Genomic DNA, 17,007 nt, shown 5'->3' on the forward strand with positions numbered 1-17,007 from the left:
GGTGGTAGGGTGCCGCGGAATGCTCGTGGCCTTGCCCCGCCTCCTGGGGGAGGGGTGGGGATGAGGAATCAACGGATTGCGTAAGATCCGCCGCCTGTCGTAGTTATCTACCTTTGGGCGAATGGCGCCGGCGCATCGCTGCGCCCTGTGCCGCCAGACCTTCTTCTGTGGTCGCGGCCACGTCTACAGCCGCAAGCACCAGCGGCAGCTGAAGGTGGCTTTGGATCGGCTCGCTCCCCAGGTGCGGCCGGTAGGCCGGAGTGGACCACCGTCGGCCTGGGGGCAGGGATGCGGGCGGTTCAGTGAGGACCCAAACGGGTGGGATCTGGCGGTTCTCCCACGGGTTCCCCCTTGGCCTCTTCCTGGTTACACTCTCTCCCGCAGGTGGAGGCCGCTCGCAAGGCCATTCGCACAGCTCAGGTGGAGCGTTACGTGCCCGAGCACGATCGGTGCTGCTGGTGCCTGTGCTGCAGCTGTGAGGTGCGGAAGCACCTAAGTCACGGAAACCTGACCGTGCTGCACGGGGGGCTGCTGGAGCACCTGGCCAGGTGAGATTCGGGACAGGAGCCTCAACGAGCACGTTCGCTTACAAACGTAGGAGGGAGGATTTAGGGTAGCTGAGAGGAGGAACGCTTTTGCGATTGGATCGTGGTGGATGGATTGTCACCTTATAGGCGTTGCTTACCTTAAAGGATAGAGGGCTTTTTGACTGCCTTGGTCCCAGTGGTGTTGGTGGTCGAACTGGAAAAGCCAGCAGGGCAGCTATCTCAAGGTTACCTCCCAACACCTCCTCTTAGATTCTCGCATTTTTATTGGAAAACGGAGACTGGAAATCTGGAAGAGACTACTAATTAACAGTATTTCTCTCTCGGCCTTGCCCAGAGGCAGAAATCCAAATGTCAGTTTGCATTACTTATTTCTTGTGCCTAAATATCTGAGTAATAGTCTGTAACCTATCATTGAGATTACTCATACTCTCCATTCTCAGCCCAGAGCACAAGAAAGCAACCAACCGATTCTGGTGGGAGAACAAGGCTGAGGTTCATATGAAAGAGAAGTTTCTCATCTCCCCTCAAGATTATGCACAGTAAGTCGCTGCTTATGAAAGATGAAGTAGCAGAGTGGGAATTCGCTGGATCTGTGTCAAGTACAGGAGTATCCTCTATTAATTGGAAAGTTTAGTAAAGACTTCCTAAGTATCCGTTTTCTTCATAGCACTCATTATTCTAGGTACTGTATTGGACATAAAAGTAGTATGATAGTATCTTTGAAAGGTTTATAATCTAATTGGGGATTGGATTTGCAATGCATTTAGCAAATAGAGAACAATATATACTAAAAGTTGACTGTAATCAACTACTTAAATCTGTGGCACAGTGAATACTAAGTTCCTTTAGGAATAGAAGAGGTTAATAATGTGCAAAAAACTGGTGCCAACTCAGTACCCACTCTTAATAGTTTATTATTATTTTTTATCCTCACCAAGGACATGCTCATTGATTCTAGAGAGAGGGAGAGAAACATCAATTGGACCAGCTGCCTCTCACATGTGCCCCCACCAGGGATCAAACCCACAGCCTAGGCATGCGCCCTGACTGGGAATGTAACCTGTAACCTTTTGTTTCACAGAACAATGCTCCAACCAACTGAGCCTCTCTGGCTAGGGTTCTGCTCTTAATAGTTTTAGACTCTATTTGAACTGGCCTCTGGAGGACCCTCAGAAACAAGTGCAGGAAGCTGGTCAGCACAGAGGGAGTATGAGCCCTGACTGCCTCAAGAAGACAACACAGGCAGCCTCATGACACCACTTTTATTAGGACCATATTGAGATTATGGGAGTGTAACCCAAGGGGATCCCAGAGCCAAAGTTACAGAGAAACTTATGGTATCTATTATTCCTTTCTACTCAGTAGAATAATGAGGGAATGATAAGAAATGCCTAAATCCCACTACCTTGCCTTCAGACCTGGGGTTCAGACTGGGAGGAGATGGGGATCTGAGGACAAAAAGCCCTCACTCCTCATACCCTGACCCAGTGTCATATGGTTTTGGTGGGTGAATAAAGTATAGGTGAGCAGAAAAGTTTATAATTGAGAATTATGAGGATGGACGCTTGGAGCTTTTATTTAAATGTAGTTTTCACTTTTAACTGTATAAATTTCAAGCAGACATACACATACAAGACCAGACAAGGACAAGCCTGACTGACAAGTAATGATAAAATGAGCCACTTTTAGGTTTAGACAGTTTATTACTTACAGAGACAGCAAAAAGAGTAAGCCCAATTGCCAGCTTCCCAGGTCCTTGTCCCACATTCCAAAAAGGACCAGGCTGAAACCAAAAGGGCTAGGTGACCTCAGCATGAGTTGTGGGGAGTTGCTGGGGAGCCAGATGTAGACTGTAGCTACATGGTTTTAAAGTCTGCAGCTCTAGTCTGAGAGGGGAGGGACAGAAAGCCCCATACCTCATCAGAACTTCAGAGTTAATGAGAAGCTGTTTCATTGTAACAAAACGCAGTGCTCGCTGCCTGCCACAAGGAAAGCCAAACTGGTGAGATCAGGCTCTAGTGAAGAGGAAAGAGGTTTATTGAGATGCCAGCAACCTGAGAAGACAGGCACTCCTGTCCCAAAGCCCATCTTAACATCTCAGTGCAGGCAGAGGTTTTTTATAAGAAAGAAGAAGGAATGCAGAACAAAGAAATCAAGGAAGGGGGAGATTGAAAAGTTCTCTACGTGCAGACCCGCACAGTCCATTTTTAAAAAATATTTTATTTATTTATTTTTAGAGAGAGGGGAAGGGAGGGAGAAAGAGAAGGAGAGAAACAGCGATGTATGGTTGCCTCTTGTGCATCCCCTACTGGGGACCTGACCCACAACCCAGGCATGTGTCCTGACTGGGAATCAAACCAGTGACCCTTTGATTTGCAGGCTGGCACTCAGTCTACTGAGCCACACCAGCCAGGGCCCATTTGTGCTTCTTAATCCCTTCACCTTTTTTTCCCATCTGCCAAACACCCCTCTCATCTGGCAACCAACAAAATGTTCTCTGTATCTATGATTCTATTTTTGCTCTTCTTGTTTTCTTACTTTGCTTTTTAGATTTAATTTTGACAGATATGTATCTATTGCCATTTTATTCATATTTTTAATCTTTTTTTAAAAAGATTTTATTTTTATTTATTTTTAGAGAGAGGGGAAGGAAGGGAGAAAGAGAGGGAGAGAAACATTGATTGGTTGCCTCTTGCAAGTCCCCAACTGGGAATCTGGCCTGCAGCTCAGGCATGTGCCCTGACTAGGAATTGAACTGGCAACCTTTAAGCTTGCATGCTGGTGCTCAATCCACTGAACGACTCCAGCCAGGGCTATCTTCTTCTTAAAGAAGGCCCTCTAACATTTTATATAATATTGGTTTAGTGGTAATAAACTCCTTTAGCTTTTTCTTGTCTGGGAAGCACTTTATCTGTCCTTCAATTCTAAATGATAGCTTTGCTGGGTAAAGTAGCCTTGGTCGCAGGCCTTCACTTTTCATCATGTTGAATATTCCTCGCCAGTCCCTTCTGGCCTATAATGTTTCTTTTGAGAAATCAGCTGACATTCTTACGTGAGCTCCCTTGTAGGTAACTAACTGCTTTTAAGATTCTCTCTTTGTCTTTAACCTTTGGCATTTTAATTATGATATGTCTTGGTGCAGGCCTCTTTGGGTTCATCTTGCTTGTGACTCTGTGCTTCCTGGACTTGTATGTCTATTTCCTTCACCAGATTAGGGAAGTTTTCTGTCATTTTTTTCAAATAGGTTTTCAATTTCTTGTTCACTCTCTCTTCTCATTCTGGCACCCCCATGATGTGAATGTTAGTATGCTTGAAGTTGTCCCAGAGGCTCCTTACACTATCTTTATTTTTTTTTTAAGATTTTATTTATTTATTTTTAGACAGAGGGGAAGAAGAGGAGAAAGAGGGAGAGAAATATCTGTGTGGTTGTCTCGCGCACGCCCCCTACCGGGGACCTGACCTCCAACCCAGGCATGTGCCCTGACTGGGAATTGAACCAGAAACCCTTTGGTTTGCAGCCAGTGCTCAGTCCACTGAGCTACACCAGCCAGGGCTATCTTCATTTTTTTTTTTTTAATTCTTTTTTCTCTTTGCTGTCCTCATTGGTTGTTTTTTGCTTCCTTATATTTTATATTGCTGATTTTATTCTTGGCTTCATCCACTCTATTGTTGTTTCCCTGTAAATTTTTCTTCATTTCAATTAGTGTATCCTTCGTTTCTGACTGGATCTTTTATGTTGTTGAGGTCCTCATTAAGTTAACTGAGGTTCCTTATAACCAGTGTTTTGAACTCTACATGTAGTAGATTGCTTGTCTCCATTTTGTGTAGTTCTTCTGTAGTTTTGATCTATTCTTTCATTTGGGCAATGTTTTTTGTTTCCTTGTTTTGTCAGCCTCCCTCTGTTTGTTTCTATGTATTATGTAGAGCTGCTGTGTCTCCCAGGCTTGGTAGAGTGGCTTACTGTCGTGTCCTGTAGGGTCCAGTGGTACAGCGTCCTCTATTACCCAAACTGGGTACTCAAGGTGTGCCCACCATGTGGGCTGTGTACACCACCTGTTGTAATTCAGCCTTGATTGTTGTGGGCACTTCCAATGTCAGCCACCCCCCGTGTTCTACAGCATAAGCTCAAAACGATCTGCAGATGGCTCTACTTGCGCTGGACTTGGAGTTGCCCAGATGAGGCCATGCTGTGACTCAAGGCCAGCTGCTGCCAGTGCTGGGCCTGGGTCAGCTTAGTGAAAGGAATGGGGCTTGCTGAAGCCAGCTGCTGCTTGTTTGAGAGAATTTAGGAAAATCGAGCATGGGCCAAGACAAGCCACATATGGAAAAGCCACTGGAAACAGCTTGGGTGGGCCTGAAATTTGGTTGGGGCCAAGCCTCAGGGAATCATCTGGGTAGGGCAAACAGTGGTAGCCAGGTTGATGGAGTCTCAAATATGATGCCTCCTGCTGGCTTTGTGGCTCTCTTCAGGGTGGGTTCAGAAAACCAACAATGGGTTCCACCAGCATTTCTGTCTGGGAGAAAGCTGCCCCCAGCTCTCACCCTGATGCCAGACAATTTAGTTCCTCCCCATATGTCTCTGATGCCTTTTAATCTGGTGCCCCTGCACTGGAGCTCAGAGGTAGTGAGTCCAAATAAGTGTGTGTGCTGGCCCTTTAAAAGGAACTTCCTAGGATTCCAGACGTTTCTGTTTTCTACATCCTCACCCCCGCTGTTTTTTACAGCCAGAAGTTACAGAGACTTATCTTCCTGGCACTGGAATCCTGGGCTGGGGGTCCTGATGTGGGGTGGGGACCCCCTCACTCCTGAGATACCCCTCCCAGTTTTTATCTACCACACGCAGGTGTGGGACCAGCCCATTCTGCATCTCTGCCCTCTCCTAGCAGTCTCAATGCTGTTTCTTCCTTAATTCTGTAGTTGTAGAACTTCCACTCAGCTGAATTTCTGACAGTTCTGAATGATGATGGCTCTTCGATAGTTCAGTTGCAATTTTGATGTGGTAGTGCAAGACTAGCCATGCCATCATCTTGACAGGAAGTCTGTACTTCTTAATTCCTTCACCTTTTTTTACCTGTTCCCCCTCAGCTCTGTTTCTAAATACTACTTTCTACCAAAAGGAACTAGATCTCATTGGAGAAATGGTCGATTTCAGGTTTGGTGCAGGGAAAGTAGTACATGGTGAGACCATGGAGTGGTCCAGAGGACAAAAGACCTGGTTTGGAGAGGTTCTTAACGTCCACATATGGGATAATTTGAGTATCAAGAATAATAATTGATTTTCTTAAATGTGGTAATGGTTTCATGGTTTAATAGACTGTTTTTATTCTCAAGAGATGCATGCTGAAATATTTAAAGTCAAGTCTCATAATGTCTAATACCCATTTTTGTTCTGGCAAAAAGGAAATATGTGTATAAAAGAGAAGTGGAGCCAGTACGATAAAATGTTAACAGTGAATCTGGATAAGGTACCAAGGTGTTCATTGTCCTTTTTCTTTCTGTGAATTTAAAATTACTCACAATTTAAAGAAAAAAATTATCTACTGAGGTTCTTTTCACAACTGGCAAGACTTGGGTTCTGGGCTGACTTGCCCTTTTTCTCTTTAGATTCAAGAAATCCATGGTGAAAGGTTTGGATTCTTACGAGGAGAAAGAGGATGAAGTGATCAAAGAGGTTAGTTACAGGAAAGGCCTCTGAAGCACCCAGCCCCCATGACCTTGTACCTAAGCAGCCTTTCTCCCACAGATGGCAGCTCAGATCCGTGAGGTGGAGCACAGCCGGCAGGAGGTGGTTCGGTCCGTCTTAGAGGTTGGTTTCCCTTGGAAAAGCCAGAGCAGTATCCAAATCCACTGATTCCTGCTTCTCCCAGGTCCAACATTTTACCTATCAGCTCTAAGAAAACTCATCGTCCTCATGTTTCACCTGTTCTGCTTGAATTCCCTTACCTGTCCATCAGTGGGCAGGGCTGGAAAGGGAGAGTTTACAAGATGGGCAGTACCCTCCATATGCCAATTTGTTTCCTTCTGGAGGGTGGGAGCATGGCCTAGGCAGACTCTTAAGCATCCTAGACACATTTATTTTTCCTGAATCAAACTCAGCCTCAGGCAGTGCCAGACCCAGAAGAGGGCTCTTCGGCACCTGGAAGCTGGAAAAGGACTAACAGGTAAGAGAATCTCTCCTTGGGAGTTTGACCTGTTAGAGCATTCTGTAATTTTTTTAGTGGGAATATGGGAACACATTTCACCTTTGCTATCGTCATGGCCCGGGGACCTCCTCTGCCAGCCTGGTTCCTGTTTGTCTTTTTCAGCCAAGTAGCCTCCGCCTCACAGAGGCCCTCATACTTGGACCTGCCACCTGCCCAAGAGCTTGACTGGATGGACACAGGACAACCTCTGACATTCATTGGCCACCAGGTACAATGGATAAGCCAGCCAGGAAAGAGTCAATGACCCATCAGCAACAAGAACACCCATCTCTCCTGGGTTTCCTACCCATTCTTGTCTTCTCTTCGGGCTTTTCTCTCTTGCTGTAGTGTTCCATAGTATAGTGCTTTCAGATATCTTTGCTAACCCTCCATCCATGCCTATTGCCCCCACTTCCACTTAGAAGGGTACCAAAACCTAAGCTGCATCCTCTAGAGAACCCACAGTTCCAGCTGAATGCACAGGTATCTAAAGTTACCCCCCTTCTGTATTTCCAAAAACTGTAGATGCAGATCCTTATCCCATCCATCTCCACATGCTATCAAGTATATCTGTTTTACCTCCTCAATACAAGCTGGCCCCTTAGAACAATTCCTACTCTTCCCTGCAATCCTGTTTCAAACACAGTCATTGCATCACCTGCTATCTTTATCTATATTCCAGCTGTACTGTGCTTCCTTTTTGCACATGCAGTTGCCATTGCTAATACCACGTATTGCATTCTGCTGTATATAATGTGCTCCCATATATAATACACACCCACGTTTTTGTGCATTGTACACGAATCATACCCATGTACAATAAACATCCTTATTTTTCCCTCAAAAATTTGGGCAAAAAAGTGCACATTATACATGGCAAAATACAGTATGCTGTGAGGAAAGGGTTTTTTGTTCACCTGGCATGTAGTTGGCACAGCTCCCCTATTAAGACCATTAGTCTCTTGAGGATAGGACTTGCAATGATTTATTGTGTTTTAAATTTTTTAGAGGGGAAGGGAGGGAGAAAGAGGGAGGGAAACATTGATGTGCAAGAGAAACATCAATTGGTTGCCTCTCACACGCCCCCAGCTGGGACCCAGCCCGCAACTCAGGCTCATGCTGACTGGGAATCAAATTGGCAACCTTTCGGTTTGCAGGCTGGCATTCAATCCACTGAGCCACACTGGCTAGGGCTATGCTTTTTTTGTTGTTGTTTTTTTAAGATTTATTTATATGGGGAACAAATGGTAATGGGAAAAACACAATAAAGATGAAATAAAAAGATATCCTATTTATTTTTAGAGAGGAGAGGGAAACACTGATGTGTGAAACACCCACCAGTTGCCTCGCACACTCACTTCCAACTGAGGACCAGTCTGCAACCCAGGCATGCGCCCTGGCCAAGAATGGAACCTATGACCTTTCTGCTTGTGGGTGATCCCCAAACCACACCAGTCAGGGCTACTTTTTTATTTTTAGAGAGGGGAAAGGAGGGAGATGTGTGGGTTGCCTCTCGAGTGCCCCCTACTGGGGACCTGGCCCGCAACCCAGACACATGCCCTGACTGGGAATTGAACCAGCAACCCTTTCACTCACAGGCTGGTGTCAAACCACTGAGCCACACCGGCCAAGGCCTACTGGGCTCTTAAGGTTTAACATTAACAGGGTGTAGAATTAGCATTGTGGCACTGGTCCCATCCATCTCCTATAAAGTTTGCCCTTTCTCTAGCTTTGAGTATCCTATCATATCTTGGCTTTTATATCTAGGATATTTTTTTCCCCCCATTTCCAACTACAGGACACACCAGGAGTTGGTAACATCCACTCAGGTAAGGCCCAGGGCAGTGTTTTATCAAAGAGTAAGGCAATTAAAAAAAAAAAAGATAACTTTAGAGAGGAGAGCAGGGTGGGAGAGAGTAACTTTGATGCGAGAAACATCTGTTGTCTCTTGTACACACCCCAACTGGGGTCCGAACCTACAACCCAGGCATGTGCTGAGCAGTAATCTAACCAGCGACCTTTTCACTTTGCGGGATGACTGATACACAACTGAGCCATGCTGGTCAAGGTGAGGCAGTTATTTTTTTAAAGTTTAATCACTTCTCAGCCTTTGGGCTAAGTCAAGTGTAGTTATCAGTTCTTAACAGTTTTAATATTTAGTATGTCCTCTATCTGAGGACAATAAATTAAATGGCTTTTTGGAACAGAGATAGAATAGGAGATTGCTCTATCCACTCTATGTATCAACCTGGTATTGCAATACCTCTGAGAAAGGTGCACCAGAAAAAAATAAAACTCATTAAGGTAAAACACTCACTGCAATCTAGCTGTCCATTAATAGATGAAGATATGAAGATGTGATACAGACAATGGAATGTTACTCAGCAATAAAAAATGAAATCTTGCCATTTGCAACAAAATTGATGGACCTAGAGGGTATTATGCTAAGTAAAATAAGACAAAGACAAATACCATATGATCTCATGTGGAATCTAAGAAAACTAAATGAATAAACAAAACATTCATAGAGAATAAGCTGATGATTTCCAAAGAGTAGGGGGTTGGGAAGCGAAAATGAAAAGAAAAAAAGCACTATCTAATGAAGGACTTGGATCCTGTATGTACCAAAACTCAATAAAGGCATACAAAAAGATGTTCATCAGAATGGCTAAAATTAAAGAGTGAACATGGACGTGTGAGAACTCCCATTCAGTTGCTGGTGGAATGTACAATGGCACAACCACTTTGGAAAACAGTCCAACGGTTTCTTAAAATTAAACATACATTATGACCAGCCAGTCCAAGAAAAAAGGCTTGTACACAAATTGTAGCAGCTTTATTTTTAGCAGCCCCAAACTGTAAACAATCCAAACATGCCTCAACAAATGAATAATGGGACAGTACTCAACAACACTGATAAAACTCATTAACTGCGTATGCAGGTGCCGTATTTCTGCTTAATACGTCTTTCCTTTCCAGGAGCTACACCTCCCTGGGTGGTCCAAGATGAGGAATACAGCTCTGGGAATCAACAAATAGGACCCTCCTATGAAGAATTTCTCAAAGAAAGTGAGTAAACTTAATTCAAGAATGGCAGTGAGGTGTTCTTTAAATTCCTACTCAAACCATTTACTTATCATTACAGAGGAAAAACAGAAATTGAAGAAACTCCCCCCAGACAGAGTTGGGGCCAACTTTGATCACAGCTCCAGCACCACTGCAGGGTGGCTGCCCTCTTTTGGCCGGGTCTGGAATAATGGACGCCGCTGGCAATCCAGGTATGGGTCCTGTGCCTGGACCCCAACCTACAACCCCTTTGGAAAGTCTCTCACTTTTGCCCTGTTATCCCTTCATTTCCTTTCAGGCATCAATTCAAAATTGAAGATGTAGCAAGGAACAAACAGCAGTCACACAAAGAAAAAAACTAATGGTTTCCTGGTACTTTTTTAACACCCATAGTCAGCAAACCCACACCCACTATTATCCCTTGTAACTGCTTCTCTCAGGAAACACACACACCCACTTACTGGTTTAATAAAGTTTTATTTTTCAAAATGTACAGCTGGTGGGACCTATTTTAAAAAAAAGTAAAAAGAATAATTAGTAAAATCTTGTAATGGGGATGCATAATTCCTACATTATGAGACCCTGGATTCTTGCTCACCTGTTGTTCATGCATCTTCACCAACAGCTGGGGCATCTCCACCTTTGGTGTTTCTGGTATAAATTACTTGAGCTCTGTGCTTTGAAACTAGTTTAATAAGTCCTAAGGAGAAAACATAAGGTTTTCACATAGCAAGTAACATTAGAAAGTGAATTTTGTATTCCCTCCCAAAACAGAAATGCTGAATTTGAGCATGAGTGTTTACTATCAGGCCCAAATTGCTTGGTGATAATCTAATCTTACTTTTCCCTTGGCAAGGAGGGACCCATTACCTGCTCTTGAGATGGCCACCTTCACAGTACCTTATCTAAGTTAGGCACTACACATAGCTTCACCTAACTGCCACAGGGGCCACGGCACAAAAATGGCTGCTAGGGCTGACATGTTAAAATCATTATTACTAACAACCACTGGTTAGCCTATTTTTTTAAATTCCAATAAAAACATTTTGAGATGGCTAACACGATCAGGCCAATTTAATGTGTAAAACCACACCAGTACAATATTCCCTCTCACCTTTACTAAGGAGCTCCTGAAGGGCTGCCCTAGCCAAGGAACCGCGGATCTTCAGTCGCTCAGAGACAACAGCTGGGGTTATAAGCTTGTAGTTGGGAACTTCCTTACAGAGTTTATCATATGTTGCTTTGTCAAACAAGACTAGGTTATTGAGTTTGTCTCGAACTTTGCCTTTGGACCACTTCTGCTCACAAAAACAAAAAGGAAAAAAAAATCAGTATGCCTAGAAGAATCACCCTTTTTCTCCCAATCTGTGCCAGAGAAATCTCTCTCTCTGGCAATACTGAGAGGGTCACTCTGTCCCCTGACCTGCAAAAACATGAAATTCCGAATTTGCAGAAATTCTACAAATTAAGATTCAAATAATAGCCCGGATATAAAGTAAAAGAGACCCTGGTAACCTTTAATGCCCTCAGATACATTTTGAGACTTTCAAATATGGGCCGAGCCCCACCAGGCTAATTAAAATAATATTCCATACTAGGCATCAAAACAAATGTTTTTTTAAAGAGTTATTTTTTAATCCTCACTCTAGGCCATGCTTATTGGTTTTATCTTTTATTTATTTTTTAGAAAGAGGGGGGGGAAGAAAGAGAGGAACAGAAACATCCACTGGTTGCCTTCTGCAACCATCCAGGAAGGGATGGAGTATAGGGCCCAAAACCCAGGCATGTGCCCTGGTGAGAATGGAACTGGCGACCTTTCTGTTGGCAGGAAGCCCAACCAACCCACACCTAGTGAGAGTCATGAGAGGGGAGAGAAACATTGATTGGTTGCCTCTGGAACACGCCCTGAAATTTCTAGTTTACAGGACAACACTCCAACCAAGCCATGCCAGCACGGGTCAGGACAAATGTTTGATACATATTTGTATAATTTCCAAGTAGTATGTACCACCCCATTCTTTAGGGGGAAAAAGTGAGAATGGTGATAAGGGCATATAGCTTTCATAATCTGACTCTAGCCCTGGCCAGGTAGCTCAGTTGGTTCGAGTGTTGTCCCATTAAGCCATCGTTGTGGGTTCCATCCCTGCTCAGGACACATAACGAAAATCAACCAATTAATAAGCGGAACAACAAATCGATGTTTCTCAAGTCAATAAATTAAAAAAATTAAAAATTAGCCCTGGCTGCTATAGCTCAGTGGAATGAGCGCTGGCCCGCGAACAAAAGGTTGCCGGTTCCATCTGCGATCAGTGCACATGCCTGGGTTGTGGGCCAGGTCCCCGGATGGGGGCAACCCACCCACATTTCTCTTACGCATCGATGTTTCTCTCCCTTTCTCCTTCCTCTTCCCTCTAAAAATAAATACAATCTTTATATGTATACTTAAAATTTAAAGAGTAATCTGACTCTATAACCCACAATGTTAAAGCCATTCGCTGTATGTCACCTATTACTACAGCAATATGGAACGGGCGCCCCCAGTTTTCCTTGATCTTAGAGGAACTGACTCCCACCTTCTTTTTGGCTTTGCCTCCAGATTTGTTCACTGGGTCTTTGTCTTTCTTGGCAGACTTCCCAGCATCTTTCTTCTTCTTGTCGTCCTTGGGCGGCTGTTTAAGAAAGGCGGGAAAACAGCCAGCTCTTAACGCAGCACCATGCTCCCCTCCTACTGCGCCTCCTACCCCAGTCAAGCTCCACAAGCGAGCACGCGGTTGAGACAATACACCGGCCCGTCCTCTGAGCTGCAGCTGGCAACTCTGGAGGCCCTCCTCCCAAAGGAGCCTCAACCGCGCCCTGGCACCATCCGGCCCTTAGAACCGCACGGGCTTCGCACTGCTACTCACCATTGTGAAACTCAAGGAGCACGGGACCTCACCGCTACCCGAGAAGATGTCGGACAAAAAGGAAGCGCCGCTCACGAACAGTCTCAAAAACCAAAGCCCTCAGCAAGTGCTTCCGGGGCAAGGGGTGGAGCCCCGCAGAAGACTTTCTAAGCGCCGCCCCCTCGCTGAAGCTACCTTGGCCCTTGAGCTCCTGGATTCCAGTTCCTCTGCCGCTTCACTGGAACCTTGGTCCTGTCTTGTTTGCCTTTGCATTTAGTTTTGAAGCAGTCACACATTGCACTGAGAACCGGGAAAGAGACAGAAAACTATCAGAACCCGGCAACTAATTTTCTGGCGTTACACCCTAGAGTATTGCCTCCAGGGCGCAAGCGCAGCACCCGCCCTCAAGCCGGGAAGAAGTGGAGGGCGGGAGACGCGTCCCGTGACTGCTGTTGTGGGCGAGGCTGGTCCACCCGCAGTCTCGAGCCGCGGCAGCAGTGATGGCGATTTTCAGTGTGTATGTGGTGAACAAGGCTGGCGGCCTGATTTATCAACTAGACAGCTACGCACCACGGGCCGAGGCTGAGAAAACTTTCAGTTACCCGCTTGATCTGCTGCTCAAGCTACATGACGAGAGAGTGCTAGTAGCCTTCGGCCAGCGCGACGGCATCCGGGGTTGGCTAGACTGGGGAAGGGGTTGGTACTGCGGCAGTAGGCTGGGGGGACGGGGGCGAAGGGGTGTGGCTGAGTCCCGTTCCCTCGGCGGCATCCGCAGAGTGGGGCTTCATTGATCTTTGCCTCACCTCTGCAGTGGGCCACGCAGTGCTGGCCATTAATGGCATGGACGTGAACGGCAAGTACACGGCTGATGGGAAGGAGGTGCTGGAGTACCTAGGTAATCCTGCTAACTACCCGGTGTCCATTCGATTCGGCCGGCCTCGCCTCACCTCCAACGAGAAGCTCATGTTGGCCTCCATGTTCCACTCGTAAGTCCTCCAGTCCTGCCCAGTGCCTGTTGGCCTGCAGTTGGCTCTTAGACTGGCTGTGTTAGTGTGGTTCTATGACCAAGCAGTCACCTGAGCTGCAGTGCTTACCTTTTTGTACTTCCTTTTAAATCATCAGTTATGCCCTGGCTGGTGTGGCTCAGTGGATTGAGTGTGGACCTGCAGACCTAAGGGTCCCCGGTTGGATTCCCAATCTTGGCACAAGCCTGGGTTTCTGAGCCAGGTGCTCAGTGGAGGGCCCGCAAGAGGCAATTGCTCATTGATGTTTCCCTCTCTCTCTTCCCCTCTCTAAAAATAAGTAAAATGTTTTTAAATTAATCATCAGTTCATGCGTTATGAAAAGAAAAAGAACTGATTCAGTACAATTAGGTTTTAGGCAGTATTGGCAGTGGTGTGATGTTGCATAAGTGAACTTTAGTTTCTCCATGTTTATAGTAAGGCAATTGAACTAAATGATCTTTAAGATCTTTTTGTGCTCTCAACTACAGTATGAGATGTGTTGGGTATACTAGCCATGGCACATATTCCCAATGTTACTTTGACCCAAAGTTTTTAATGTAAAATATTGTAAATAATAAATGTACAGTAAGCCCTCACTTAACCTCTTGGATGGGTTGTACAACTTTAAGCAAAAGGAAGTTCAGTTGACCTTTGAACAAGGAGGGAGTTATGCCCCCTTCCCCCCACATACAACTTTTTTTTTTATCTTCACCTGAGGACATGCTTATTGATTTTAGAGAAGGGGAGGGAGGGGGAGAGAGAACAAAACATCTGTTGCTTGCCTCTTGCAGGTGCCCCGACTGGGACTGTAACAGCAACCCAGGCATGTTCCTTGGTGGGAAATGGAACCTGCAACCTTTCAATTTACAGGACGACAATCCAGCCATGGAGCCACACCAGCCCGGGTCCCCACATATAACTTTTGACTACTCCAACACAACTACTGTCATCCCTTGGCATCTTCAGGGTATTAGTTATAGGACCCCTGCAGATAACCAAAATCCGTGGATATTCAAGTCCCTCATATGAAATGGTGTATGTAGACCAATGCATACAGTCAGTCCCCTGCATCCAGTTATTCCAAAATGCTGGTTGAAAATACTGTTTTCGATTCTAAGTTGATTGAGTCCTTGTATTTGAAACCCGGGGATAGGGAAGGCTGACTATTTATTGGAAACACTTGAGTGTAAGTGCACCTGCGCAGTTCAAATCCATATTTGTCAATAGTATAATGAAACCAATTTTACTGTAGGCTAATTGATACAAACAAAAGTTAAGTTCCTATGGCTTCTCATCAATACTATAATAAAAAGATGTTATTTGAGGACTTGCTGTAAAATCCATGCAGAATTTAAGTGAATTTTAAAGAAAATTTGATATTGCTGCTAGGCAGTTCACACTGCCTCTTCTGACTGACCTGGCCGTAATATGAACTCAGTAGGCAGAATCACTTCATTGGGAAAGTTTGGGAAGCGCTCCTACCTTACAGCAATGGAGTACATTCCCAGCTTTGCTTTCTTTGTAAATAGGCTGTTTGCAATCGGCTCCCAGCTATCTCCTGAACAGGGCAGCTCAGGCATTGAGGTGCTGGAGACAGACACATTCAAACTGCACTGCTTCCAGACACTGACAGGTATGTGTCTCCAGATGGTCCAAAGAAATACAGTGGGACAGGCTGGGGGAAAGGATTGACCAAAGCTTTGGTAAACAGTGTAGGGGGTGGGTAGGGGAGGGTAGCTATTCCTGGGACAATTGCATAGACACATCTATTTATTTGTTTTGTTAATCCAAAGCTAATATTTAATCTGACTCTGATTTAGTTATCCAGTGCACAAATAAAACTCACCTTAATATTATCTCATGTTGCACATGTTTTGGAAGGTATAAGTGTTGTTTCAAAATTATGAATGCCAGATGGAAATGACCTTTGGATCATGAGTGTCATTGCTTCACTCCCTTAATGCAGATAACTGAAAATTGTCTGAGTTTGTCCCTCCTGGCATTTTCTGTTGAGGGACCCCAAGACTAGCAACAAGTGACAGAGCTAAAACTCAGAGCCTGATCTCAACCAGCTGAGTGATGTGATAAAGTCACTTTGATTTTCTGGTCTCGCTTACGGATTTAAAATCTTACCTTTCCTGCTTTGAGGAGCAGTAAGGATAAAATAAATATAGGCTGATGAAAGTGCTTTGTAAAATTGAAAGTGCTGTACAAATACAGGATGAGATTATTTGCTGCATTTTCTACCCCTTGGTAACCATTCCCGGCCCCTCCAGGGATCAAGTTTGTGGTGCTGGCAGACCCTCGGCAAGCTGGGATAGATTCTCTTCTCCGAAAGATTTATGAGATTTACTCAGACTTTGCCCTCAAGAATCCATTCTACTCCCTGGAAATGCCTATCAGGTAGGTGGTCCCACTCCCCAGATCAAATTCTCCTTGCCCCAACCTGTGTGTTCTTTTCCAAAGTCATTTTGAAGTGTAATACAAGTTATTTTTAAATAAAACAAGGTGAGTAGCCTTTTACTTATTTAAGAAACTAAAGACTCCTTGAAGCCAGCTCTTCACTGGCTCTGCCTCTGCATCCAAAGTGGGGAGAGAGCCATAGTCCTCACACTTTGTCTTTATTTGTGCCTTCTGGGTCTGGTGTAGGTGTGAGCTGTTTGACCAGAACCTGAAGTTAGCCCTGGAGGTGGCAGAGAAGGCTGGAACTTACGGACCTGGGACATAGGCTGAACCTGCAACAGTCCCTCCCCCCTTCCTAATACTGAAAGATCCTGTAGCAGGGGTCCTGCTGATTCCACACCAATGGAAATCCCAGCAGCCTTGTTAGTACCCTTGAAAGGGGAAGGATGTTGAACCTGATGACATAGTGATCCCTGAGCCTTAATACTGTGCTCTCTTCCCTCCTATATCTATCACGGTCCTACTTCCTAACTCTGTACAGAGTTATTTATGGAGGAGGTATGCCCACAAATGCTGTAATAAACATTCCTTTGATTTCACTGTTTGCTATCCTAGTTGATGGTTTTGGGAAAGAGTTCCAGGAGGGGAGATGGGAATGATAGGGAATTCTGGGGAGATATTCTAATAAAAAGCAAAACAAATGTGTTCATTAACTGAAGTGAACATGGGACTTTGAATCACAGGCCTTGGGTCTAGTTTCATAATTGCTAGTGAATTCCTAGAGTGGTGGCAGTGGTGGTGATGATGATGATGGAATATTTATCGAGTGTTTACAGCCAAGCTTTACTGCTTTATTTCATTTAATCCTTACCCAAACTTCAGGGGGTACATTCTAATACAGACAAGAGATTTAGCAACGTAC

The 17,007-nt window shown here is 44.9% G+C and overlaps 3 protein-coding genes and 1 non-coding gene across 6 annotated transcripts; 3 read left to right on the forward strand and 1 right to left on the reverse strand.

The window, feature by feature from the left end:
- The first annotated feature begins 71 nt into the window (after positions 1–71).
- CENATAC (centrosomal AT-AC splicing factor) lies at positions 72–10,289 on the forward strand. 2 transcript variants are annotated; one of them, XM_024570761.3, is made up of 11 exons: positions 72–241; positions 385–548; positions 989–1,087; positions 6,153–6,219; positions 6,292–6,354; positions 6,645–6,709; positions 6,854–6,959; positions 8,529–8,559; positions 9,710–9,799; positions 9,876–10,008; positions 10,095–10,289. In XM_024570761.3, exons 1-11 carry the CDS (start codon positions 122–124, stop codon positions 10,156–10,158), a joined length of 1,002 nt encoding a protein of 333 aa, XP_024426529.1. In that variant the 5' UTR covers positions 72–121; the 3' UTR covers positions 10,159–10,289. The 2 variants fall into 2 exon arrangements, with proteins under 2 accessions (XP_024426529.1, XP_024426528.1); XM_024570760.4 differs by having other exon boundaries at positions 9,876–10,289.
- On the forward strand, positions 8,826–9,015 carry LOC112314421 (U2 spliceosomal RNA). The gene has a single exon (XR_002975786.1). It is a non-coding gene; the product is annotated as a U2 spliceosomal RNA (small nuclear RNA).
- Positions 10,254–12,841, reverse strand: RPS25 (ribosomal protein S25). Its single transcript, XM_024570764.3, has 5 exons — positions 12,700–12,841; positions 12,370–12,465; positions 10,911–11,094; positions 10,395–10,496; positions 10,254–10,302 (listed from the first exon to the last, which is right to left on the reverse strand). Exons 1-4 carry the CDS (start codon positions 12,700–12,702, stop codon positions 10,402–10,404), a joined length of 378 nt encoding a protein of 125 aa, XP_024426532.1. The 5' UTR covers positions 12,703–12,841; the 3' UTR covers positions 10,254–10,302; positions 10,395–10,401.
- Positions 12,842–13,008: 167 nt separating this feature from the next.
- Positions 13,009–16,684, forward strand: TRAPPC4 (trafficking protein particle complex subunit 4). Of its 2 annotated transcripts, none has more exons than XM_024570762.3 (5): positions 13,009–13,374; positions 13,490–13,664; positions 15,212–15,315; positions 15,959–16,085; positions 16,332–16,684. In XM_024570762.3, exons 1-5 carry the CDS (start codon positions 13,179–13,181, stop codon positions 16,408–16,410), a joined length of 681 nt encoding a protein of 226 aa, XP_024426530.1. In that variant the 5' UTR covers positions 13,009–13,178; the 3' UTR covers positions 16,411–16,684. The 2 variants fall into 2 exon arrangements, with proteins under 2 accessions (XP_024426530.1, XP_024426531.1); XM_024570763.3 differs by having other exon boundaries at positions 13,009–13,353.
- Positions 16,685–17,007: the final 323 nt, after the last annotated feature.

This window comes from Desmodus rotundus, chromosome 5 (genome assembly GCF_022682495.2).
Source record: "Desmodus rotundus isolate HL8 chromosome 5, HLdesRot8A.1, whole genome shotgun sequence".
Classification (NCBI taxonomy): domain Eukaryota; kingdom Metazoa; phylum Chordata; class Mammalia; order Chiroptera; family Phyllostomidae; genus Desmodus; species Desmodus rotundus.